Consider the following 27,302-nt stretch of genomic DNA (forward strand, 5'->3'; position numbering starts at 1 on the left):
TAAGATATATCACTAATTTAGGAGCTATTACTGAAATAACAATGTTTGCTTTTTAACCTGAAAGTGAAACCCTACTAATGAGCATAATCGTAAAATAGCTTTATAAAAGCAAACTCAAAGTTAAAAAAGCTAATTTTTTTTTTTTTTTTGAGATGGAGTCTCGCTCTGTCACTGGAGTGCAGTGGCACCATCTCGGCTCACTATAAGCTCTGCCTCCCGGGTTCACGCCATTCTCCTACCTCAGCCTCCCGAGTAGCTGGGACTACATGCACCTGCCACCACGCCCGGCTAATTTTGTGTACTTTTAGTAGAGACGGGGTTTCACCACGTTAGCCAGGATGGTCTCGATCTCCTGACCTCATGGTCCGCCTGCCTCAGCCTCCCAAAGTGCTGGGATTACAGGCGTGAGCCACCGCACCCGGTTAGGCTAAATTTTTATCCAAAATAAAGGCTTATTTGAATAATTCAAAAGGAAAACAATTTATCAAAAAACAAAAGTATGTAACAGATAAATGCTAATTCTTACTTTTCCCCCTAACAGAAGAGCATAACCATGAACATTGCATATAGCAGTATTAACACATACCTGTTTTAGGATGTATTGCAAAGAACCCTTGTGGATTTCCACTTGTAATTCTGTACATGAGCTTGTCATTAGAGCTCAAATCTGGATCGAATGCCTCGATCTGGACCACAGACACATCTTTAGGAGAATTTTCCATGATTTCTGGGTAATAAACAGGCTCTGATGTCTGTGGGGCATTGTCATTGACATCCTCAACCTCTATGTAGATCTCTATAAACGATGAAAGAGGCACGACACCCTGATCGGTTGCAAAGACTGTTAGCCAATAATGGGAGGTCGATTCACGGTCCAGTTGATCTGACGTCTCTATGACACCTAGAGAGAAATAAGAAAAACGTAAAGCAGCACGTCAACAACCAAAACTGCCAGCTTGAGAAAGTGTCAACAACTCCGGCTTACTGAGGGCTTTCTATGCCTCTTACTAGGTGCATAACCTTGAGCAAGGTCACTAGACTTTCTGTGACTCAGCTTCCTTTCTTCTAAAATGGAGAAAACAATAGCATGTTCAACTCACATGCGTATAATGATTAGAACACTTGGCACATCATACAGGCTGTGAAAGTGTTTGTTATCAGAATCAGGTGTCAGGCACTAAATGGAGCACTTTAAAAATATTATCTCATTGAAGTCTCAAAATAGGTGAGCACTAAGAGATCATCCAACGGCCCAACACTTCATTTTTTGATACGTGAAGTGTATAGTTGGTTGGACTTTCCTGGAGGCTACTCAGGACGCCAGAGCCATGGCCCAGATCTCAGACCCCACAGTCCAGCAACCCGGCTCCCCACGCTGTATGCGTGTGGCGGCCACTGTCTAAGGAAAAAGGCAGGAGCAGCAGCATCCTCCGGACAGCTCGGTCTGCACACATACTCCTTCTCACAGTGGCAAAGGCAACAAAGTGCAACCTTCAAAGTCCACAATAACGGGCTGCTCAGATCTCCTGAGTGTTGAGATCCTTCCATTTCTTTCAATCGCCTCAAACAAATGGGAAGACAACCAGCATGCTATAAAAATATAAACTCTTCAACTACACTATAAACTCCAAAAGGGCAGAGGCCACGTCATCTTAAATACCAGTATCCCCAGCACCTTACATAAAGCACAATAATGTATTAAATACACAAGTGAAATCCCAAAGTATCTTATACAGGGTTGATAGAGAAAAGTCCTCAACTGGGACCCAAACTAGGATACATTTCTTAGTAAGTCAACTAGCAAGAGATGAAATTAGATGATTACAAAGAGGGTTAGAGTATCTGTAATGTTTTGGTCCAGCCACTGAAACCAGTCAAAACTTAACTTCAAGACAGGATTTTACCTCCTCTGGGGATAAGAAGCAGAAATAGCCGTTTCTCTTTGGCAAGTCCCACCTTTTTATTCAGCGATGCAGTCTCGCCCTTTGTCTACCAAAAACATCTCACTGCACGTTTTCTCACGGATTGATCACTCGGAACTAATGATACTCCCAGTGTTCTACACCATGGTACAGGCTGGACTCTGCAAATGCTGAAGCTCTAGAATCCCTGAAGTTTCCCGTTAAACGCAAAATACTGTGAGAAAAATAACCAATTACCAATTTCACCTGTGCTCAGCAATGACACGTTTGGTTGACAAAAATACACTGTTGTAATTCATAATTTTGATCACACAAAATTAAATATTAACTTACTCCAGGTTAATATCAGAAAAACTCATTTTTTGAATGAAGGATAATTATATCTAATACCCCCAAAAGGACTTACAACTTAAAAATAGAAAACTTAGCTAAATAAAATGTGAAATTAACGAATCTTTACTGCCATTCAAAAGCATTACAATGATTTGCTATTGCTTCATTAATTCATACTGAACCTTCAGAAAGGCTGTATAATACTGCTTCTAGAAACATGGAAGAAACCTCAGAACCAAACAAAAAGGACCTAACTGGTTCCTCTGCACAGCAGACAACTGAAGATGAGCTCAAACATATTTCCCTTGTTCTCTAACCCAAGCATAACCTACCCACACTCAACTGGTCTGCTAAATTAGCAAAATTGTATCTGTCTGTAGGCGCAAATAATAACCTTTCCGCTTCTCTGAGTCATCACACCTATCCACAGATACAAAGACGTCAGAGGATAACAGAATGTTCTCTCCGGGAGGATCACACATTAACAAAACGTGCACAGCGCCCCCTGTGTGCTGCCACTTCATTAAAATGCAATAAAATTCACTGGACAGGTGAAGTATTATTAGAAAATCTCAAGAAGACAGGTACATGGTGCTTTTATCTACCTTTTTTGAGTTCTAATCCTCCACCAATTCATGCTTCTATCCACTGTTTTAAAATGTGCCCCTCCAAATGTGACATACAGGCATTTAAAAACGATAATTACAGAAACAATTTGCTCAGTGTTTACTAAATGTCAGGCCCTGTGGTGTCTCATATGCATTATCTTCTATAATCTTTACATCCAGCCTGCCTAGATATGTGATGCTATTAGCTCCATTTCACTAATGAAAAACTCAGATTGAGAGAGATGAGGAACCTTCCCAGGGCCACGGTGAATGGCAGAGCTGGAGTGTGGATACCACAAATCTCTGTCTTCAGCACCAGCAACATCCTTGTCAGTCCTATGGCTGTTATGACAAAAGAGTAAGCAAAACTTAATGTGGTAATTCGGGAAAGGTGAGTCAAACGTCCTACTTCATCCATCTGTTTCAAATGTCAGTATGCAGCAGGAATGTATTAAATGTTCACTCCTACACAATAGCTTTCTCTCATCTCAAGGGAAAAAAGAAATACGAAATGGAAATATATCACCAGCACATCTGAGGTGTGCAATCACAGACAGAAACAGCTACGATTTTCCATCGTGCCCTATTTCTAGTTTGGGCCATAAGCGTCCAGACTGCAGTGTGCAATTCTGAGATGGCTTCTGCTGGGAGCGGTCCCTGCCGACCCAGCCACTGCACCACCAGGGGGTGGGGGACGGCCACGTCCATCAGGAGGGACGCTCAGAGTCCCCGGTAATCTGTGGATATTACTAAAGGTTAAGACTGACGCGACAAAGTGGCTCTATTCAAATATGGGAGAAAACTAGGATTGCGTAATTCGCAGGTGAAACAGTCAATACGAACGAAGTGAGATGCTGGATGTTCCTATTGCATGAATTCATGACTGTGTACTTTTAGAACGCCTATCGTGACTGCTGAGATAAGCTTCTGCTTCGATGCATTTTAATTATTACCTCTTTGTAAGATAAAAAAATTATTGAATACAACTTAAGGAGAACTATAAATTTCAACTGCCAAAGGGAAAGGAGGGCACGTCGAAGAATCTCATCTTCTAACCAAAATTCTCAGATTCCTCATGGACGCCAATCACGTTACTAGATGCTTTACGTGCATTAAATCACTGAAACAACATGGAAGTTGCATGATTTTCATCCCCACTTTAAACATGAGGAAAGAGAAGCTTAGATCCATTAAGAAACTTGCTTAAGCCCTGGAGTGACGAGGAAACATGGCCAGGGTCAACAGCTAACTGGTGGGATCTGGAGCTGAGCCGGACCGTCGGACTCCAGGCCTCAGGGTCTTCTCCACCGGGCGGTGGGCTGTCACCCCCGTCAATCAACAGCAACACTGTCGGACACCAAAGGTGCTGGGGACCTGGTGGGGCTACAACCATGAGGAAAGGCCATGAGGAGTTTCCCAGTGTGGAAAGAAGGGTCTTCCTCACTCGTGCAGGACAACAGAGAGGAGAGGATCTGAGGACTCGGCTCAGAGTTTCGGGGTTCAGTACCTAAGCGCTATTCTAGTCACTGCAGAAAACCTTTGTATAGGCACAAAGTGGGTGGAGGGACGCCTTAAGCAGGCCAAGTTACTTTGTTTTCCGCTTTTTAACCTGTCAACCCAGTTGCAAGATACACTCTTCAGGAGCCCGGGGAAGAAATTCCCGTGGGCCTATCGCGCTAGCCCGAGATCTCTCAGTCAAAGCCCTGAGCTTCCCATCTTGCATCGGGGGCAGGACGAAGGTCCAGGATGGCTGAGTGAGAGTCTAGACATGTGCAAAGAAAGACCAAGGGTAGAGCTAGCCTTCGCCATCTCAAAATCAAGCATCAGACTGGGAACGCCTTCAAAACCCTCCAGTGCAACCCCCTTGTTCTTAAAAAACGTGGAAATGACTTGTCCAACTCCAAGAAGCTAAACATGTGGAGTGCAGAATCCAGAGTGAAGATCTCCTTAACCAGGGGTTCATCCCGACCCAAACCATTCTTTAAGGGGCCCTGGTTTCTGCAGGGAGCGATACACCAGCAGTCTCTGCGCCTGACCCAAAGCTGCCTTTCATTGTGAAGTCACTAGGAGTTCTTGTTCCTACACTTTACCTTCCTTTCCCCTAAAGCCTCAACTGGCATTTACAGATGACAGACTGATTTCTTCTGTAAATTTAGCAGTTAGCTCAGTTCCATGAAGGAAACATATGTTCACATTTCCATCAGGAAGACTTCTAATTAGTGCCTTTAACACAGAAAAACAAAAATACAATAAAGACGTCCAGCCGTCACTGGATGTGAATCAAACCGCGGTCATTCTCAAACCTCTATCCCAATCTATTTCTCTTCATCCATGAATGTCTACCAATCAACTTTCAGTAAGTACTTTTTTATATAGTGGGTTATAAACTCATGCTGGAGACAAAAGGAACCAACAAAAACTATAGTTTTTACAGGTATCTTTCTATTTACATGTATGCACTACCTCATCTGTTTGGGCACCTATGTATATTCACCCCCACACTCTCCTCCGTGCTCTCCCTCCTGTCTTCCGCATCTCCTCCTCTCTGCGCTCCCTTCCTTCTCCCTTTCTGAAAGCAAACACAGCATGCAGCCAGCAGGTGCGTGGGCCCAGGCTGTGAGGAGCGAGGGGTGCAGCCCAGGCCTTCCGCAGGATTCCCGTCAGCCAGACGCCAGGAGCAACAGAGCCACGAGAGGGGTGACACGGAAACTCCGCCACTCCTGTCAGGAGGTTGCCATGCACAGGCAGTGAGAGCGGTCGTGATGCTGCGTGATGCTATGATGTGAATTTGGAGCACAGAAGACAGGTTGAGACAGGCTTCTTACGTGTGCCACTCAGCAGTGCCATCAGAAGCCACGCCTTTACTGGAATGAAGCATTACAGAAGGAATAAATGCCTAGCTTTCCAACCTTGAGAATACAATGAAGTTGTTAATAACCTGAAACATCTGAAAGAAGCCGGAAATTTGGAGTTATTAAGTAAGAATATTAATCATTCCAAACAGACATACTCTCCAGGATTTCAAATCCACCACCAGATGTCACTATGGAAACTCATTGTAAATATGCATACAGTGAAGAACTAGACTGAAGGGGGAAAATGTGATTTCTAAAAGAGCTTGACCAATATAGTTGAAAATACAGCCCACAGCAAAATTTCTTTATGGAAGGATTCATTAATGTCCACTTATTTAATTAAACTGATACTGCTGTCTTTCCACAGCCTGATTATTCAGAGGTTATAGGGTTGCTCCAATAAATGGTTCAAAAGTAAATCAAAGTTTGAACTAACTCCTACACTCCCTGCCACTGCTGGCTGCTGCTGCTGCTAAGGAAGAGTCCTTGATCAGGAAAGGCCAGCATCCCTCCAGCCGACACAGGTGGAACAGGACTCTTGCAACACAGTAATTTTTAAGGCAAAAATAAAGTTACAGCTATGATGTTTGCCAAAAATAATTTAACTGATTCAAATTCCCATGGCCACAGAATACCTTTCCTCTGAGAATTTTCCTATTTTCTTTGTTTAACAGGCCTTGGTTCCCAGTCAAGCCTTAATGCCAAGGCTTTCAACAAAGCCTTGTTATTTCTGATTCCTCAGCTATTTCAGCTCAAAAATACTTATCATCAGCAACAACCCAGCACCATAAATGTGCAATATATCATGTTACATACTTAATTTTTTAAACTTTTCATACAATTGCTTAAGGCAGCAACTGTATTAAAAGCTGCTTTGTTCATTCACAAGAAAACCTTAAATGTGAGATATACTTTTAATGATATTTTCCCTCCAGGCAACAACAGACTACTAGAAACTCTTTTCTCCAATTCAATATCCTCAGCGTAAACAGAGTAACTCTTTTGAAAATAAGCATTTTCCCAAATATGAAAACAATACTCACTGAAAAAGAAGAGATATACCATCAACACACCGGACAGCCAGTCTCTCTGCTGCTGCATACCATAATCTATAAATGGTTATTCAATTTTTCCTGCTAATTATGCAAAGACTAAACATCTCCGAATTGTCACATTAAATATTAATCACTAAAAGACAACAATTATTCCTTAAAATCAAATTTTAAAAGTAGACTGTTAAGCTCCCTATTAGAATGCAAACTTTTTAAGGACAAAGAATTGTTATGTGTTTGGTTCAAGGCCGGGTCAATAGTGAGTGCTTAAGAAGCAGGTGTTAAAAAAAGGATGTCCACTACACACAAGGAAAGGGTGAGAAACAGTCACAGGCAAGAGGAGCCCAGAGAGAGGTAACTAAATGTCATGTGAGAGCCTGGACCACAGAAGGCACCTTAGGTAAGAACTCAGAAAATCTGCATGTATTACAGACTTTAGTTAGTAACAATGTACCAACACTGATTCTTTAATTGTAACATCTTACATGCTAATGTAAGATGTCAACAACAGGAGAAGGAGGGCAGGGAGCAGGGAGTTACATGAGCACTCCACCTTCTGCTCCACTTTTCTGCAAATGTTTTATTTTTTTAAAAAGGTTGTCTATGAGGGCTCATAATATGTAGATTGTTTCCTCCTTCAATTAAAAACTCTCTTGAACTTACCTGTTTTTAATCTCATTTTCATTAAATACTAGATTTAGACTGATAATGTTAATATTTCTACATCTTGATGATACCTTGAGAGAGCCTAATGTGTGTATAAGAAGAAACTTTACATGTTAAAGGCTAAAGATTTAAATAACAATCTAATTCAAAATATAATCTACTGTAAATTAAGAAAAAATTATTACTTGTTTTGCCTATTATATACGAAGAAAAGCTGTAACATGAGTTTAATATAAAAAGCAAAATTTTTGCAATTTAGCCTTTCTTTAAAATAACTGGGCCGGGCATGGTGGCTCATGTCTGTAATCCCAGCACTTTGAGGGGCTGAGGCCAGCAGATCACCTGAGGTCAGGAGTTAAAGACCAGCCTGGCCAACATGGTGAAACCGCATCTCTACTAAAAATACAAAAAATTAGCTGGGCGAGGTAGCGGGCGCCTGTAATCGCAGTTACTCGGGAGGCTGAGGCAGAAGAATCACTTGAACCCGGAAGGCGGAGGCTGCGGTGAGCAGAGATAGTATCACTGCACTCCAGCCTGGGCAACAAGAGTGAAATTCCATCTCAAAAAAAATAAATAAATAAAAATAACGATACCAGTTTGACATGCAGTATTATCTCATAAATCAAAACATTTGAATTCTTTTAGAAACAATACAGTAGATTGTGTGTGTGTGTGTGTGTGTAAACATACATTTAATGTTCTTGCTTCTGCCATCAGTTGGCAAAGTTATGTTATTACTGTGGACTAAAATAGAACAAGAAATGAAAAAACAGGAGTCTACTGGGCTGAAGGCATTTAAGACTCTAAAATGGCTATTCAGTCTACTTTCTCAGGGAATGACACAGGAAATGCTCTCAGAACTAAAACCAACATTTTTTACTTTCCTTTCACCCAAAGTTTATAAGGTATTACTATTTACTTCACTGGAGTTGCTAATCATAAAACATAAGGAATATGTAAAGACCAATGTTTAATGGTTTATTTTGCAAGAGAAGGAGAAAAACAAGTTCTAGTACTTTTAAAAATAGAATGTTCTATTACGTGTGTATACGTATATTAATAATTAAAATTTTAATTGCTAGAGACCACTTCTATAAATATTTCATGTTTTTGATAATAAAAAAAAGTCAAAATAAGTAAAAGAAAATAAGTCAACTAAGAAGCACCCCTCATGGGCCAAACTGCTAGGCAGTATACTCGTGCACCGTACAGGTACTCCTCTGCCCCCTTACTGATAAAAATACAGTAAATCACGTATAATTTTTCTCCAGTTTAACTGAAGTCATGTCAGTGACCACCATGACCCAATATTTCAAAACCAGTGATGCCCCATGAGTGTCATTTTTTGAGAAGCCATCTGTATTGTGAGCAAACTCACAGGCCTGATGATGACTGATGGGGATGGCAACATAACAGCATATATGGACTCATGATACAGCAGAGAAGAACTTCCTATACATCAGCTCATTTACTCCTTACAGCAACCCTAAGAAGTAGGTAACATTATTATATCCTATTTCATAGAGAGGAAACAGAACAAGCAACTTGCCCGAGGTCACACAGTTCATTAGCAGGGAACTGGGATTCAACCCTAAAAGTCAGGTTCCAGACAACCGTGCTAAACGTTTTGGAGTCCCTGGCTGCCCCTCAATTGGAGCAAAGATTATGGGGCAACTGAACGCAACCTGCAAATTTCACCAGAGAAGTTGTGACTTGAATGCAATCCAGAAATGTAGCTGCCAGACGCTGTTTTCCCAACATTTGAAAATCTGGGCTAAAGCGAGTTTCATTGTATCAGGCGGGAAAAGGAATGGACTTATTATATGATGGTACATACACAGCTTTAAAAAAGAAGACATGTATATTAATTACATGGAAGAATGTCAGTGATACAGAAATTGAGTGAAAAATGTACATGCATAATATATAAAATATGATGTTTGTTACTGCTGTTCAGAAAAAATTTTTTAAACACACACACACAATTATACATGCAGAGGAAAAAGTTCCGAAATAAACAAGGTGATCAGCAGATAAAATCAATCCAGTGAACAGCAACTTTTTAATCTCTAAATTTCTGTAAACATGGATTTAAAAATCTGTATTTAAAATGTATACAATAAAAGTCAAACAAAACAATACCTGCAGCCCAATATGAGAAGGTTTTATGTATAGAACCTTCTTGTTTTATTTTTCTGTATATGTCTTAATTGTACTTTCACTTTTAAGTATTTCTGCTTCATTAAAGTTGAGTAGATGTATGACAATGGATATTCTGGCAGCTTTGATAACTTACACTAAAGTATTATATATGTAACTACTTACACAAAGCTTTAGGTCTAAGAAATTCTATAATCACATTGCCCAGAGTTAGATCATAAGTTAATGATAAAAGGAAAAGCAAAAACGCAACTGTCACTGTTTCCATTATTTAGATTGCCTATTTAAATCATTTTAATTAAAACATATACCTACCAATTCTTTTAATTAAAATTGCTGCAATCACTTTAAAATTAGCTGAGGAAGCTTTCTGACTTGCAAACTTACGAACACGTATTATTAATTAAGTGCATCATCAGATTTTAAGCATCATGTTTCAAGGCCAGGGATTTCTTTAGCTGTGCAAAGAGTCACTCCCAGAGTGAGCTCTGCTAAACCATGTCATCCCACTGTGTTGAGGGGCGATTCCAAGTTCTGACTTCCCTGTCAGAATCATTAATATTGCTAATGATGGCTTTTGTGGATAAGCTCTCCTTTTAAAGAAGATCACCCTTGGGTAGAAAACCTTATCATCTGGACACCTATTAATTGGATAAAATTACATCCACAAGACAGCCTTTGGAGGCATTAAGATACAGAAGATATATTTTACCTGCCAGTGGCAAAGCTTCTAGAAGTCTGTTGTAAATTTTAGAAGATATGCAATTTCAGCGTTGACTATTCTTCCCACCTTACACGGACTGGATGCAAAAGCTTTAAGATGCCCTATTGTTTAATCTTCACAATTCATTGGTTAGCCCAGTGGTCTCTCCTCATTTTCCATACTCAGAAGCAGACGCTTAAGGCTCAAAAGTCACTGGTCTAAAGTTATTTACCCAGTAATAAAGTAACCAATGAATTAATGGATTACCTTACCAGTTAGTCATCTTAGAGCTTTGCATCTAATAACTTAGCCTGAAAAGTTAAGGGAGTCATCCTAAGTTATCCAACTTTAGTAGCAGAGAAGCCAGAACCCCAAACCTGACTGGCTCCAGAGCCCATACATTAAACCACAGGATACTATGAGATGCAGAGCTGTGATTCACAGTCAGGTCTGACTCTCCTCAACCACTCACTGTTAGTGGACAAACAGGTAACACATCCACCAAGGTGGACCAGCACTTGCCTGCGGGGAGGAGCGACGGAACTTAAATTATAACTCAACTAAAGGAAGGCCAGACAGATCCATGTACAAAGTTCAAGAACTCCACGTGACCAGGACCATTTAGGAGAGAAAAGAAAAAAGGATATAAAAAAAGAATCCAACATTGCTCTCTATTTAGGAAGTTACTATGTTTATCATATCATCTTCATGTGTTAAAATGCAGCCAGGTACAGTGGTTCAGGCCTGTAATCCCAACACTTTGGAAGGCTGAGGTGGGTGGATCACATGAGCCCAAGAATTCGAGTACAGCTTGAGCAACATGGCAAAACCTCGTCTTTACAAAAAATAAAAAAATTAGCTACGCATGGTGGCAGGCACCTGTAGTCCCAGCTACTTGGGTGCCTGAGGCAGGGGGATTGCTTAAGCCTGGTAGGTCAAGGTTGCAGTGAGCCGAGATGGTGCTGCTGCACTCAAGCCTGGGCAACAGAGTGAGACCTTGTCTCCAAGAAAAAAAAAGAAAAAAAAAAAAAAAGAAAAAGAAAGAAAGAAAGAAAAAAAAAAAACCCACACAGGCTAAATTAATATTAACTGAAATATACTATGTGTAAGTAGGTATAAGGCATTATACTAACAATACTGAATCTAACTCTGAGAATATCATAACTGAGTCTTGAATACTGTTATTAACTATTAAAAAACTGAGTGGTAGGTAGCAGATCTAGAGCTCTGAACTGTAAATCAGCTGTAAAAGTTTTGTGGCAGATCAACAGAAATGTTTTAAGGAAAAATCCTCTTCAGGAAAGAAATCTCATTGAAAACAAAAAAAAAAAACTAGCCTCAGGCATGGTGGCGTGTCCTGTAGTACCCCAGTTACTCAGGAGGCTGAGGCAAGAGAATCGCTTGAACCCAGGAAGCGGAGGTTGCAGTGAGTTGGGACTGCACCACCACACTCCACCCTGGGCAATTAAAAAAAAAAAAAAAAAAAAAACAAAACCAGCCAGATGTAGTGGCTCACGCCTGTAATTCCACCACTGTGCACTCTGGGAGGCCGAGTTGGGAGGATCACTTGAGCCCAGGAGTTCTAGACCAGGCTGGGCAACATGGCAAAACCCTGTCTCTATTAAAAATACATAAAAAATCCGTCAGGCATGGTGGCACACACCCGTAGTTCCAGACTGAGGTGGGAGTATCACTGAGGCTGCAGTGAACCATGATCACACCACTGCACTCCAGCCCAGGTGACAGAGGGAGACCCTGTCTAAAACACACACACACGCACACAACCAATTTTAAAAAACTGTACCTTATACTATCCTCTTCATCAACAAGTGACTTAATGTTGTTTGTACTGGCTTGGATCTTAATCTGGAACCTGGCATTACTGATTGACACCTGTTTTAATTCATTCACTACAGAATGAGTTCATCCATGTGCCAGGTATGCTACAAGTGGCAAAAGCAGCAAAAAGAAGAGCAAAATGGGGTCTCATGAGAAGACAGTTAAATAAAAGAGTAATTTATTCTTTGGACCAGCAGAGAGGGAAGGAAAAGAAGGCTGCCTGTTTGAGAAGGGAAACATAGTATTTTAACAACGAGGTACCTTAAGAATTATTTTCCATTTATTAAGTATCTTTTACACAAAGGCCAAATAAATCCTTTCTTCAGTTATGAGTTCCTGCTTGAATTTTATAATGCAAGGTAATAAAGTGATTAAAAATAAATGTCAGTTCAGTTTGTGAAAAACAAAACAAGAAGAGGATATGCAAGAAAAACTGTGAGTTATACGGATGAGTTAATTTTATCTTCTTCCTGTTAATATTTTCTAATGTTCTAGAAGAAATATATGTGCATTATATAAAAATATTTTTTAAACCAACATGTATAAAGGGTTAATCTGAAGTACATTAGGAGAACTCAAGGAATTTCAGAAATGTAAAGGCAACTTCTAAAAGTTAGAGTGACTTACAGGTTTTCATAGGCTGAATAACAACTGGCTAAAGCACTTGTACTGCAAAGTGTGTTCCAGCATGAAGACAAGGCACTATTCAATGATTAAAATGTCAGCTGAAATGACTAAGCCTCATGCCAAACTCCTTCAAGCACTCCCTTGCTAAAGAAGGAATGGAATGAGATTCCTCCTGCTACAGTCAAGCACTACATTGGTCACTGTATAAACAGAACTCTCTCCAAAGAGACAGTTGTCTCTGGAGTCCTAGAATGCACACAGCTGGTAGGAGAACCAGCTTTCCTGTTTCTAAGGTTTGTTTAGGCACCTGCAAACAGATTACAAATACAGAAAACCGCAACTATTGCTCTCACAATAAAACCTAAGAATTATGTGCAACTCAGCTCTACAAAAAGGAAGGTGTGTTTTACAGGACATGAATGCCAACGGAAGCAAATAAAATCCCACTGACATTTTGGTCCCTGTGGTCATGGACTTATGTACAAGCTGCCCCCTTGCCCATCCATTCCCAAGTAGCATTTTCCTTTACTCCAGCCTCCACTTTTATCAAATTTTTAAAAACTTCTTTTTCTATTAAATTTTATTTCAACCACAAAGCAGTTCTTAAATTTTAATTCAAATCTTTAAACTTTAAAAATTGCAAACTGAAGACGAACTATTTACAAGCAGTCTTCAGCTACTTCTAATATCCAATCTGCTGCCAAACCCAATACCTGTTAAGACCTCAGAAACTTAAGTTAGGTCAAGCTGACCTACTCATGAAGTGAATCGCTGACACTGATAACCTAGGAGAAACTCCAGGTGTGTCCTTTTATGCTAACGCTTCATATTAAATCAAACACCCCATCTAATAATCTAAATGCACTGCAAGATTTGATGTTAAACCTTGCAAAGATCTTCGTTAAAGCAAAACATCAATTTGTAAATGCATATTAATCCCATAACTTGCCTGTTTTCTAAATTCAGGTTTTTGCTTTTTTCTTTTTATAAAGAATGGTGTGACATACTTAGATAACTGACGATTTCTAATTTGGTACTTTTTTGAAATCACAAAAGAGGGCACACCTGTATGTATCAGGATTCTAAAATTGAGAGGTAAGCAATCAGAACTCAACAAACCTCCTACAATACCCAGTATATCCTCAGAAATGGAACAATCACAACCAAGATTTCTTAGTGGTAACCGGGGGGCAGACAAATGAAGTATCTACTCTGCACTATTTTAAGCAAGCAGGAAACCAATCTCATAAAGTACTCGGAAACAGAATTTCAACAGGAGGAAAACGAATTACTGCTAATTCATCAGTTTAGAGACTCTGAAGACAATTCTTGCTGGAGACATTAAAAGACTATGTAAGAATAGATTGGCGGCCGGGCGCGTGTGGCTCAAGCCTGTAATCCCAGCACTTTGGGAGGCCGAGACGGGCGGATCACGAGGTCAGGAGATCGAGACCATCCTGGCGAACACGGTGAAACCCCGTCTCTACTAAAAATACAAAAACTAGCCGGGCGACGTGGTGGGCGCCTGTAGTCCCAGCTACTCGGGAGGCTGAGGCAGGAGAATGGCGTGAACCCGGGAGGCGGAGCTTGCAGTGAGCTGAGATCCAGCCACTGCACTCCAGCCTGGGGGACAGAGCGAGACTCCGCCTCAAAAAAAAAAAAAAAAAAGAATAGATTGGCAAGTCTCAAATAACTGTCATGTGTCTACATCACTAAAAATTAAAGCACAGAACTGAAACAAGAAAAAATGAAAAGTAGAGAATAACTTCAGTAGTTCTTATATTATCTCTGTCCTTAACTTCCTCTGAGGGCAAAGTCGTTCATTAAGAGAGCTGTTCTTTAACAAAGTAATAATAAACATTTCATTTGAGAGTGACATTTTCTTCTTTAATACTAACCATTAATAAAATAAAGTGATAACAGAAGATGTAGAATATGAAAATAAACATCACAGGCTTATCAAGCAGTTGAAAAGTGTATATTCAAACTAACCACTAGAAAAAACAAATTCAAAAACACACAAATGTTCATTATAACACACTAGTTATAATTAAGTAGCAGGGTGGTTACTAAAATATATGTATCAGAGAAGATAAAAATACAAATAAATAGCTAGGCACAGTGGCTCATGCCAGTAATCCCAGCACTTTGTGAGGCCAATCGAGTAGGATCCTTGAGCCCAGGAGGTGGAGGCCAGCCTGGCCTACTGTATTAATTTATTATAATATAATAATAAATATATATTTATTATTGTAAATTAATGTAATAGAACATTATATATATTATAGATGAATATATTCTATTATCACTTTATTTTATACATGTATAGATATGTAAATATATTACATATGTCATTAATATCAATTATTATATTATTACATATTATATGTTATTAATATATTACTTATATATATTATATACATAAATATATATACATAGGCCTGCATGTAAGAAATTACAGGGGAAAGGCAAGGCTGTGGAGAAACAGGAACGCTTTTACACTGTTGGTGGGAGTGTAAATTAGTTCAACCATTGGGGAAGACAGTGTGGTGATTCCTCAAGGATCTAGAACCAGAAATACAATTTGACCCAGCCATCCCATTACTGGGTATATACCCAAAGGAATATTAATCATTCTACTATAAAGACACATGCACATGTATGTTTATCGCAGCACTAGTCACAATAGCAAAGACATGGAACCAACCCAAATGCCCATCAGTGACAGACTAGATGAAAACGTGGTACATATACGTGATGGAATACTAGGCAGTCACAAAAAGGAACGAGATCATGTGCCCTGTAATTTCTTCAGTGACTGGATCAATAAAAGTATCTTTTGTTTTAAAAAATATTCAGGCTGGGTGCGGAAGCTCACACCTGTAATCCCAACACTTTGGGAGGCCAAGGTGGGCGGATCGGTTGAGCCCAGGAGTTCAACACCACCCTGGGCAGCACTGTGAGATGCTGTCTTTATAAAAATTAAAATAAAAAAAAATGCAGCCTTTTGTCCTTGGTTCCTTCAACAGCTCCAGAATATAGAAGAGAATCTTACATTCTTTTTAACAAGCCCCTTTCAAGCAAGCCTGGGCTTAAGTGAATGAAGTGATTTTTAGAAAATCACTGTAACTACAGGATGGGGGCTGGCTGCTGGGGAACCCACCTGTGATTAGCGGGCTGGAACTCAGAGCCCCACCCCGTCCTCTAAGAAGACCTGAAGGTTGAGTTGACCCCCACTGGCCAATGATTTTATCAACCTCACATACCTAATTAAGCCTCCATAAAACCCCTAAAGGACCAAGTGAGAGGGGCTTTCCAGAAGGCTTTCCAGACCTTGCCCTAAGAATCGCTTCATCTGGCTCTGTTCATTTGTATCCTTTATAGTAAACCGTAAACATGTTTCCCTGAGCTTGGTGAACTGCTCTGGCAAATTAATGAAACCCAAGGAAAGGGTCATGAGAAGCTGGTTTACAGCCACTCTGTTAGAAGCACATAGCATCGTAAGTGGGAGCAGTCTTGTGCGACCGAGCCCCATCCTGTGGGATCTGTGACTGTGCTCAGGTAGATGGCATCGTAAGTGGGAGCAGTCTTGTGGGACTGAGCCTCACCCTGTGGGATCTGTGACTATCCCCAAGTAGATGGCATCGTAAGTGGGAGCAGTCTTGTGCGACCGAGCCCCATCCTGTGGGATCTGTGACTGTGCTCAGGTAGATGGCATCACAACTGAATTACAGGACACCCAGCTGGTGTCTGTGGCAGAAATGATTGCTTGTTTAATGTGGGGGTCGGCCAGGAGCGGTGGCTCACACCTGTAATCCCAGCACTTTGGGAGGCCAAGGCGAGTGGATCACAAGGTCAGGAGATCAAGACCATCCTGACTAACACGGTGAAACCCTGTCTCTACTAAAAATACAAAAAATTAGCCGGGGATGGTGGCTCATGCCTGTAATCCCAGCACTTTGGGAGGCCGAGGCGGGCGGATCACAAGGTCAGGAGATGGAGATCATGCTGGCTAACACGGTGAAACCCTGTCTCTACTAAAAAAACCCAAAAAATTAGCCGGGCATGGTGGCTGGCGGGCACCTGGAGTCCAAGCTACTCGGGAGGCTGAGACAGGAGAATGGCGTGAACCCGGGAGGCGGAGCTTGCAGTGAGCCCAGATTGCACCACCGCACTCCAGTCTGGGTGACAGAGCTAGAGTCGCAAAAACAAACAAACAAACAAAATATGGGGGTTGGGGACACATCTGGTGTCAGAAGCATGTTCTGAGAGTCTAATTCAGGAAACTGAGTTTGTTTTCTATCCATAGGCAGGAAGTATCTCACATCTTATTTAGAAAACGCTGCTTTTTCCAAAACCTAAATACAAATTCAACATGGAAAAAAAAATAGCATAGTACTTAAAACATTGTTGCCATTCCTAAAGCTCAGATATTTCCAGCTCATGACAGAGTATCAGATATACAGGTTCAAAAGGAAAAGCATGCATGCTTTGTTATCAAGTCTACCGTTTTAAAGATGATTTTTGAAAAATGACTTTGTGCTAAACTCTTGGATAGAAATTGCCTTTTCATTCAGTAAGTTATGACAGAGGCGGTGAAGAAATCATATATTTTTCCCACTTATTTTATTGCATTGGTTGGTTTGATGTAACAGGCTATGTATTAACATCTGAAACTCAAAAAAATTTTTTAAAGGTGCATCTAAACAACTACTTCAATTCTCAACCATAATTCACAGACCCAGTAAACTAACCTGTTTACCGCTAACTATTCCCAGTAATAGAAGATAATAAGTATTTTCCAATCCTTGCCTTACATAATTAGAAAAGGGAAAAATCCCAACATGACGAAACTTAAAGCCTCAATTCACTTAACCTAATATTAAAGAGACTTTTAAAGATATTCACTTGATAAGCCTATTTTGAAATAATGCTGGCATATCCCTGGCTGTAATTATTATTATTATTATTATTTTTTTTTTTTTTTTTGAGACAGAGTCTCCCTCTGTCGCCCAGGCTGGAGTGCAGTGGCCGGATCTCAGCTCACTGCAAGCTCCGCCTCCCGGGTTCCCGCCATTCTCCTGCCTCAGCCTCCCGAGTAGCCGGGACTACAGGCACCTGTTACCAGGTCCGGCTAATTTTTTGTATTTTTAGTAGAGACAGGGTTTCACCGTGTTATCCAGGCTGGTCTCGATCTCCTGACCTCGTGATCCGCCCGCCTCGGCCTCCCAAATTGCTCGGATTACAGGCGCGAGCCACCGCGCCCAGCCCCCTGGCTTTAATTATTGTCTTTAAAAAAGAAATACAATTCAACAGACTAACCTAATCATCTCAAAAAGACATGCAAAGAGGTACTAATGTTGAGAAGCAAAGGCTATGCCATCCTATTATGTTCTTTAGTAAGATAAAACTAACCAATTCAAGTAATATAGCATATAACAAAACCATGAAATCTGACGATGACTGAATTTATCATTGCTGGTGACACCACCGCGAAAACACTGGATAGGCTTTAATTACACACGATCGTTTCTGTACTGTTTCTCTCTTTAGGCACCACCCCTCCCTTGCCCATCTGGAAGGGAAGAAAACACCACCAAACACCTTTACGAAGGCACATGTAGTAGACAGTTGCCCTCCTACACGAACACTACCTCATAACGTTCCAAGTTCTAAAGCATGGTGTTTGGTTATCTTAAATAATCAAACCAAAGAAGCAGCAAAGAACAAGAATTAAAAGAGAGCAATAAAAATCATCTAGTGCAACCCTCTAATTTTACAGATAAGGAAGCCAAGATCCAGGGAATAAATGACTTCATAGGTTATCAGGTTGCAGAGCTTGAATGAAAGCCATAACCGGAACCCAAGTCTCTTGAAATCTCAGTCTACTTTCGAGAGTGGCACCTAGTAGAGAGGTGCATGCTTGCATTAACACAAATCTCCTAAGACTGAAAGCGGCTTTTCTGATTGGTGAGGGAAATGCTTAACATTAGGAAAAGCAAGAGTCAATGATACTATCTCAGAGTTAATATCTGCCAACCAAATCCTAAGAAAGCTTAAAAAATAATCCGCTCTACCTTAACATGGTATCAATGACCGACTTAGTCACACATCCCAATCACTAGACAAGAATATCACTGAATTATTTTGGAATTGTGAGGGAACCAAGAGTGAATGTAGGTTTAATTCTCAAAGGCTGTTACTTCAAAGTATTGGTCTTATAACCAATCATCCTTACAGCATGCCTGTTAACTGTCCCAACTCAGCATTTTAATAACTGCATGACTTTGACAATTTATTATACCTCTCTATATTTACTATTTATATCTATATTTATTATTCCTCCTGTTTAAAAGTGGGAGATATACGGGTTATAAGAATTACTATAAAAACAAAGGTATTTAATCTATTAAATCTATTTTGATGTTTAAGAAACTAAAGCAAAACCAAGATTTAGAAAGATTCTTAAAGAGGTATAACGCCTTAATCCCTAACCTCTGTAGTACAAAGGATGCTATTATTCCAGACAGAAACTGGCTACTAACAGAAATCACATGATTATGAAAGTGGCATTCGAACTAGAACTCAGAATCCCTTACAGTAAAGATCAGGTGACTATTCCTTATAAAGACAAGGGACCAGCGCCAGCAGTGCTCTAAAGCAAAATACATCCGTGCAGCACAAAAGAAATTTAGAATCCTGCGGCAACTTTGTTCACTGAGACACATAAACGAGTTATTTCAACTAACAGTATAAAAAACTTTCAACGTGCACAGTACACATCAATACCGTTGAAGTGGCAGGGAGGTCTGCCATAAACGTTCCCTCCAGCCCCAGTGAAGAGCCACTTTTATAAAACATTTCAAAGTTTCATTTCAATGAGATGATAATAAAAACTAGGAAAAGTAAAATGAGGAATTTCTGGGACAAAGAAAGGAACAGTAGTCCAACTTTGCCTCCATAACTATCTTTCTTCACGTATTTTCATTACATTTTGTCAAAACTCCTTTTCCAGAACTGGTTACAGATCTACAACTAAAGACTAACCAAGTTCAAAAGAAGTCATTGCTAGAAGATATCATGATTACCAAAATAAAAATAAAGCATAATGGGTCGTGTTTAGTCACCAAACATATAAAACCACTCGTTGTCGTACGGAGGAGATAAGGGATGCTGGATGATCTCCTCATCTAGCGGCTGGGAAGAAAATCTAGTTGCCACCCAGAGTCAGGAATAGGAATCAGACACCTCCTAAGATTTCTTTCAAAATATTATTACTGATCTTCTGAATTGCTAAAAGTTGTAAATGTTAGCCGGGCGTGGTGGTTCACGCCTGTAATCCTAGCACTTTGGGAGACTAAGGTGGGTGGATCACCTGAGGTCAGGAGCTCGAGACCAGCCTGGCCAACACGGGGAAACCCCATCTCTACTAAAAATACAAAAATTAGCCGGGCGTGGTGGGGGGCACCTGTAATCCCAGCTACTCGGGAGGCTGAGACAGGAGAACTGCTTGAACCCGGGAGGCGGAGGTTGCAATGAGCCGAAATCACAGCACTGCACTCCACCCTGGGGGAAAGAATGAAACTCTGTCTCAGAAAAAAAAAAAAAAAGTTGTAAATGTTTCTAACAAGAAGCATATGCATGAAGACAGACTTTTTGGAAATAAAAACATGCTTCTGAAAGAAAACAACTGCTTTTAACGATCTGCTTTAAAGCAGTTAAAACAGCAATCTTATTTCAAGGGTTTACATCCGAAAGAAAGTCTGTTAGCAAAGAGGACACTGGGTCTGGCAGGACATGGCCACTGAAAGGAACAGCACAACGGATCAGAGGAGCTTCTTTCTTCTTTTGTCCTTGTCATCAGTGACTACAAACATCACTGAGGGCCCCACGGGGGAACCAGGCTGAAAGCTTGGACTGGGATAAAAACTAGCGATGGGACTCTGGGACAGCAGGACAGTCAGCAGCAGGAAAAAGGAAGAGCGTGTGCCACAAAACAGGGAGTCCTCTCCTGTGGTAAGGCAGGGTCACTCCCGGGTAAGGGGTCCTGGACTGACTGCCCTGGTATTCCTACCATTCACCTTCAGCCACAGACCACAGCCTCATGTCCTGGCCACACACCTACCTCACTCACCTCATCCCAGACCTTCTGCCACACAAGCTTGTGTTTCAGGACTACTATTATTCCCTCTGATTAAAAATTGTCTTCAAAGAGTTGGCTCTTCGTTCTTGTCATTCAGGTGACCACTCCATCTAAGGAGGCCATACACATCCTGCAAAAATCCACTAACATATTGCCCTGTTTTCCTCGACAGCACCACTCAGCTGAAACTGTACGTGCTTTTCTCATCTCTGTGTTGACTCATGTCTCCTCTCTCCAGAAGGAAAGCTCCAAGAAGGACACAGTACCATCTACCTGGTAAACTGTGGAGTCCTGGGCACCTAGAGCAGGTTCTGGCATCCTACATGCGGTCAATAAACGTCAACTACCAAATGAATGAATGCATGGAAGGGCATTCACCCAAGCCTTCCTGCACCCTCTGAAATCTTGCCTCTGTGAAATTCTCCTAAAGTTTCGCCTTCAAAGGCCACTGGTGATTTCTCCAAAGCCTTTTCCCTTCTGGGACCTACAGCAGGACTTGCAGCTCTGACCCGCCGCCCCTGGAGCAGGCACACTTGACACTCTTCTCCCTTTCACTCTCATTTCCCCACAGCCTCCTCCTAGGGTTCTAGACTAGCCCAATAAACCACTTCTCCCTGTGGTCACAGACCCATCAAGGATCATCAGAATGCAGAGCTTCACTCTACTCTTTCTGGAGTTATTATTAGTCCTTTCAGGTATCAGAGATCCCTATGAAAAATGTAAAAGCGGCTCAATTCCCTCAGTGACCCCTCCAAAAAGCTTCAGAGGGAATTTTTTAAATCACAAAATACTGCATGTAATATTTCACAAAACTGAGCTTTTCAGCTGTTTTTCAATAGTTACAGAACAGTAAGATTGCTACTTCATTAAATCCACCGAGCCAACACACAGGCATTACATAATTCATTTATGCAAATAATTGAATAAGTAAATTAAGAGTTTAGATAGAACTATAAACATATGCTTACCTACTTAAGAAAATAAGCCAGGATTTTTCTTGTTTACTGTATTTAAGAACGTATTAAATCTGTAAGAAATTCTTCATTACACAGGAGTCTTAACTACCAATTCAGTTAGGTCATGATGAACTATGGGTATTTGACAACATTAAACCACATTCTCTTGTTTTTTAATCTTCTCATCTAGACTGAATCTCCTCTCCAATTATAACTCTAACCAATCCCAGATGAAGGCTCCACTGCAGTTATAGGAGAGCTTCCGTGCTGGACCCTGGGAAGGGCCAGGACAGTACCGGGGAGGGGGTTCTCTTGCAGCATAGGAGACTTACTAGGGCCATGAACTCTGCTCCTCCCCGGGACGCACCTGCCTCGACCGGAACACTGCCATGCACAGAAAGTGGAACCGACGCTCGGCCCATTTTCAACAGAATGAAACAGCTACCACATTTCTTTAGGACACTTTAAATAATGACCATGTATTTTCCAAAGCAATCAACATTCCTCTCACAAGTGAATGACTGGATGTTAATCAGTCATTGGGGGTTAACAGGAAAAAACAAACAAACAAAAAAACCCCAAACTCCCTTTACCCCACCAGTATTAACGCAGCAGTGAAACACTTTCAGACACGGAATACAAACAGAGTAACACTTGTTTAAGTTTAACAAATTTGAACCAAAAGGGTCACCTCTGGATAGGGTGTAACATATTAAACAGAGGAGGTGTGGCTTTCACTTCTATTCTGTTTAGTTTTGACTAACTGGACATGTTCATCTCTTCTTATTTCAGCAACTCATTTTATGCCCACAACCAAGTCATGAATTCAGGAAGGAAGCAGGCAAGTCTGATCTGTGCATGAAACATTATCTAAAGGGAAGAAAGTCAGCCGGTGCCCTCGCTAATCCCTTGGGCAAGAAAGGTAAAGTATACAGCCACAGTCTCAAAGCCGGAATGACACAGGAGTAACCAGGAGCGCACATTCCTGCCTTATCTGGTGTTACTTTGATTCACCTCACCTTTCTGTCATGACAGGAAGGGCACTCCAAGGGCACTGCACTGGGATCAAACACAGCATTCCAGAAAGGCAAAGGCTCTTCTCACAGGGAAAGGAAGAATAAGCCTTACATTTCATGAATGAATAAGCTGTCATGAAGCATTTCTATGTCCTTAAATAAAATTTCGAATAGCTGATAGGATACGGAACTGCAGAGAACGTTAAACCACCACTACAATGACAGTAACTCAGCCAAACTCCTCTATTTTTCAGGAACACCATAAAATATATGAAGGCTAAAAATTCCTACCTCAAATGAAACATCTTCACTAAGATTTTCTAAAATTCACAGCAGAGTTTCCAACCAGCATATGTGGCCTGGGGTTACTTTAGTGTTTCTGATGACATTCCTTAGGTAAGAATCACACAGTCAGTATTTTCTGACTTTGGTTAACTTTTCCTTTGAATGCATCTCAGAGGTTCCTTTAATTTTCGAAGCACTTACCCAGTGGTTATTTTCGACCTGCAAAATGCCTTCTATAGATGGTATTCTACAATTAAAACATAACTGTGATTTCTATGAAACCAACATACATTTGGCTACTGTAAAAGACAGTCAAGACATCTGTAAGAGACTCATCTTCCCTTCAACTGAGGCGAGCAATGTTCTCTCTCCTGAAAAAGGCAATACTGGCAGGTCCTGAGGTTTGCTCCAGTGGGTAGGTGGCATATGTAGATGAGCCCGTCTCTAAGCAGCCAGCGAGCTCTAAGCACACCAGTTGTGAGAATTTCTATAAGGAAATCTACTTCCCGCAGTTAAACTCTCTACACCAAAGTAAATTCATCAACCTCAGGTTCCTACTCTAAATTCTTGGACTCTGACTCACTTACGACAATCCTGGAAGCTGGAACTCAGATATCTGTGGACAGTAGGCAACTAAAGGCCTGAAGAGCTGTAATCAACCAACTGTTCCAATCAAACAGACAACTACTGTCTGCTTTAGAAAATAATGGATTTCTTCCTTCCAGATGATTAAAGATGCACCCATTTGGTACCGCTGCCTTTAGAAGAATTCCCCATAGTACAGGAAGGCAGAAAGTTTGTGCACCATAATTACTTGTGAATTTTCATCCCCCTCCCCCCACAAATTCTGAAGAAAACATGTAGAGATTTTTTTCCTGCATTCTTCCTCCACATTCACCATTTTATTGGTAAATCAGACTCTATATTGCAGTTTTTATGAGTTACTAGAATTATGTAAGTATGCAACACGAAGCTAACGAAGAATAAAGTATTTGTCAATTTTTGAATGAGTGTTCTTTTTTCCAAGGGCTCAATGCAAGCACCTTGGCATAATTAAATCAATATAGTAATCTCGTAACATCTGGGCCTCATCTGTTGAAATGCAACCCTCTGCCTCAATACACATCTCATTTTAATATTTAATTATTGAATCTATTGCCTAAAGTCGGCAACTTTAAACTGGTTTACTTAGCCCTTTTTTTCTTAAGCTGTTCTTTTCCCAGCTGAGTTGTGAACAGAACCCTGTGCCTTTTACCTGTCTCATACTCTTTTCCAAGTTCTTAACATGAATTAATAGCTGCCAAGGAACTGCTTATTGCCTAGTATCACATCCTTGATAATCTGTTCTCAGATGATCCCACGAAACTGTCTATCTGTTTGGATCCAATCACTACACTGCTGATTATACACTATGGACACAGGTGAGTGAATTGATCCATAGGGACACTTGGGAAGGAAAAGAGAACTTATATTTTTGATTTCAACAGCAAAATTACAATTTTAATTTGACAAGCCTGAGAGCAGCTGAAACGTAAAATTCAACTACTTATGATTTTATGGAGTAAGTAGCATCTAGCCAATGAAATGAAAAGTGAAAGCATATTTTACAGTCTGTCCATCCCCCATTAACCTTTATCTGGCATACAAGAGACACTTTTTAAAAAATTAATTAATGTAAAGAAATAAGCCTCAATATGCATTGCGGACAAAGATCTAGAAAAGGTAAGTTAAATCAAAGAATATGATCCCAAAAAGTTGCTTATAAAAATCAGAATTTTTAAACACACAACCAGAACTACAGCCACAAAACCAACAACCACTGTTTCCATTATGATGGTTCCCTGACTGGAGTAGTTATTTTTCACTTATAAATCTGCCCTCATGTTGATTTTTGTTTCTAAATCCAAATATTCACTGGCAGCAAGAACGCAGAGAAATGGGCACTCACAAACTGCTGATGGGATGTCTATTTCTCATTTAAAAAAAAAAAAAAGCTTTCAAAAATTTCATTACCTTTCTTTTTCACCCGGCAATTTCACTTCCTGTTATTTATGCTAAGGCAACAGAGATACACACAAACAAGGAACTTACATGTTCAAAAATTGAGTATTACTATACAAACAGGATGACTGCCCCAAATCAAAAAATCTGAAATGCTCCCACATCTGAAACTTTGGAGCACCAATATCGTGAGCTGGGCACTGTGGATTTCAGATTTCTGGATTTGGGATGTCAACTGGTATAATGCAAATCTCTCAAAATCCAAAGAAATAGAAAACATGTCTAGTCCCAACTATTTCAGATAAAGACGCTCAACTTCTCTTAGTTTGCCTCTGTGCTGGCACTCCCTATTACCGAAAATCACATTCTTTAAGAATACTTACCAACCAGAAAATGTTCTGGATACAGCAAAAGGTAGTCAACAAAACAACACGTTCAGTATATGTTTTATGTTCACCATTTTTACAAATCCAGTACCTGGCACGGCACTGGAAAGGTATGTTTGTGTAAGCGCCCATGAATTAGGGAAAAAGTTCACCAGTGTTCTAGGCAGTAAAATTTTAGTAGTGTTTTCTCCTTTCCAGTAGTCTACATTTTCCCAGGCTTCTACAATGATTATATACTGCTTTTTTATTGGAAATAAAGATCATTTTTTTAATGAGGGGAGTTCGCTAATTTGGTCCAAATGCTATGGAGTCTCAAAGCTAAAAAAAAAACAACAAAAAACAAAAAACCAACACTATGTAATCACTTCCGAATTCCCTTTTCATGACCTTAAACGGGACTTCTAAAGCTAAGCAGATGCCCCAGCAGGAAATAAATTTGCAACTCAACAGAGGTACCCACAGAGATATGGCAAGATGCACCTTCAGTGGCTTTGGCAATAATTTCCTTTCATTATTCCTTCACTCTCCAGTGCTTTTCACGTCAAAGAGAAGCCTGTAGAAGTTAATAGGTCCTTAATGTGTATCTGCTCCCTGAACTGATTCCTGTTCATAAGGTAATCGCGAGACCCCACGTGGTCCTTTCACAAGGGCTTTGGCAAATCCCCTGCAGTGAGATGGCCCCTGGGCAGCTCTGTTTTCTGCAGACCAGGCTGTGACCTAATCAATAGCGTTCCAAGCAAGACAATCCCTACATTCAACAGCTCTGAAGAAATGAAGGGGGACGGAATTCAAGCTTTATTGACGAATTCCATTTACCTGTCACAGTGATGGTTCACCCAGCAAGAGTCCCCTGAGGAAAAAAAAAAAACACCCTTCAGCTGCTACAGCAGACTTTCCAGCCAGCAGCCAGCACAAAATAAACATATTTACTTAAGCTTCAGTCACAACTCTTGATGTGAAACTGATGAAGCCCAAATGAAACAGGTGTATTTGTGAGATACAAAGACAGCAGCGACAGTGTGGCATGGCAGGTTTTAATAATCTGTATTCATTTAAACCCAATGACACGAAAAGTATCATCATAAATATAAAGCAGAAAATCACCCCAGCATGCAGATCCCAAAATTTACAGGGAAAATTCCATAAACCTGAAAATGACCTTTTTAACTCTGAAAAGAATAAAAAGGCCATTGAAACAACAGAAAGGTCAAGTTTACAGAAAGCAACTACTTTTCAAAAAGAAGTGTGAAAAGTATGGGTTTTGAATTAATCATACTTGTGAGCAATTGTGGAAGCCCACAGGAACTTTACAGTTAATCAATAAAGATTTCACTTAACCTGGAAATGACGGACCTGGTCTAAATAAATCTTTTGGAAAATCACTCTGCAAAGTATCACTTTAAGATGTCATATGCTTTCACATAAAGAAGATTTGTATCTTGTACGTCAAATCACAATTAGAATTATGCCACCAATCCAAATTATGCCCCCCAAAAAACTATTTAAATGAGGCAACTTCAATAACAAATGTTTATCCTCAAAAAGATGTATGATTTACTCAGAATTTTACAAAAGCTATCACTGCACTTTTTTTTTTTCTTTTTGCATTCACATCCAATGACGAATCATAGACAATTTTTAATTGAAAACAAAGTTCTGATTTGAAATTAACTTCTGGGCTGTTTTTCCACATTAATTAACACAAAGCAAGAGAGAGTCCAAGTCAAAAGATTGCAAAATGAGCTCAGAC

The 27,302-nt window shown here is 40.3% G+C and overlaps 1 protein-coding gene across 5 annotated transcripts in view; it reads right to left on the reverse strand.

Moving 5' to 3' along the window:
• FAT1 (FAT atypical cadherin 1) overlaps positions 1-27,302 on the reverse strand; it is a 140,853-nt gene that overhangs the window by 75,277 nt on the left and 38,274 nt on the right. For all 5 annotated transcript variants that reach the window (XR_004438251.1, XM_033215936.1, XM_033215935.1 and 2 more), the window contains exon 3: positions 587-901. Coding sequence is in view for 4 of the 5 variants with exons in the window: in XM_033215936.1 (XP_033071827.1) it covers positions 587-901 (315 nt within the window). In the remaining variant the exon portion in view is untranslated. The remainder of the gene's footprint in view (positions 1-586; positions 902-27,302) is intronic.

This window comes from Trachypithecus francoisi, unplaced genomic scaffold (assembly GCF_009764315.1).
Source record: "Trachypithecus francoisi isolate TF-2019V2 unplaced genomic scaffold, Tfra_2.0 Lachesis_group1, whole genome shotgun sequence".
NCBI classification, from domain to species: domain Eukaryota; kingdom Metazoa; phylum Chordata; class Mammalia; order Primates; family Cercopithecidae; genus Trachypithecus; species Trachypithecus francoisi.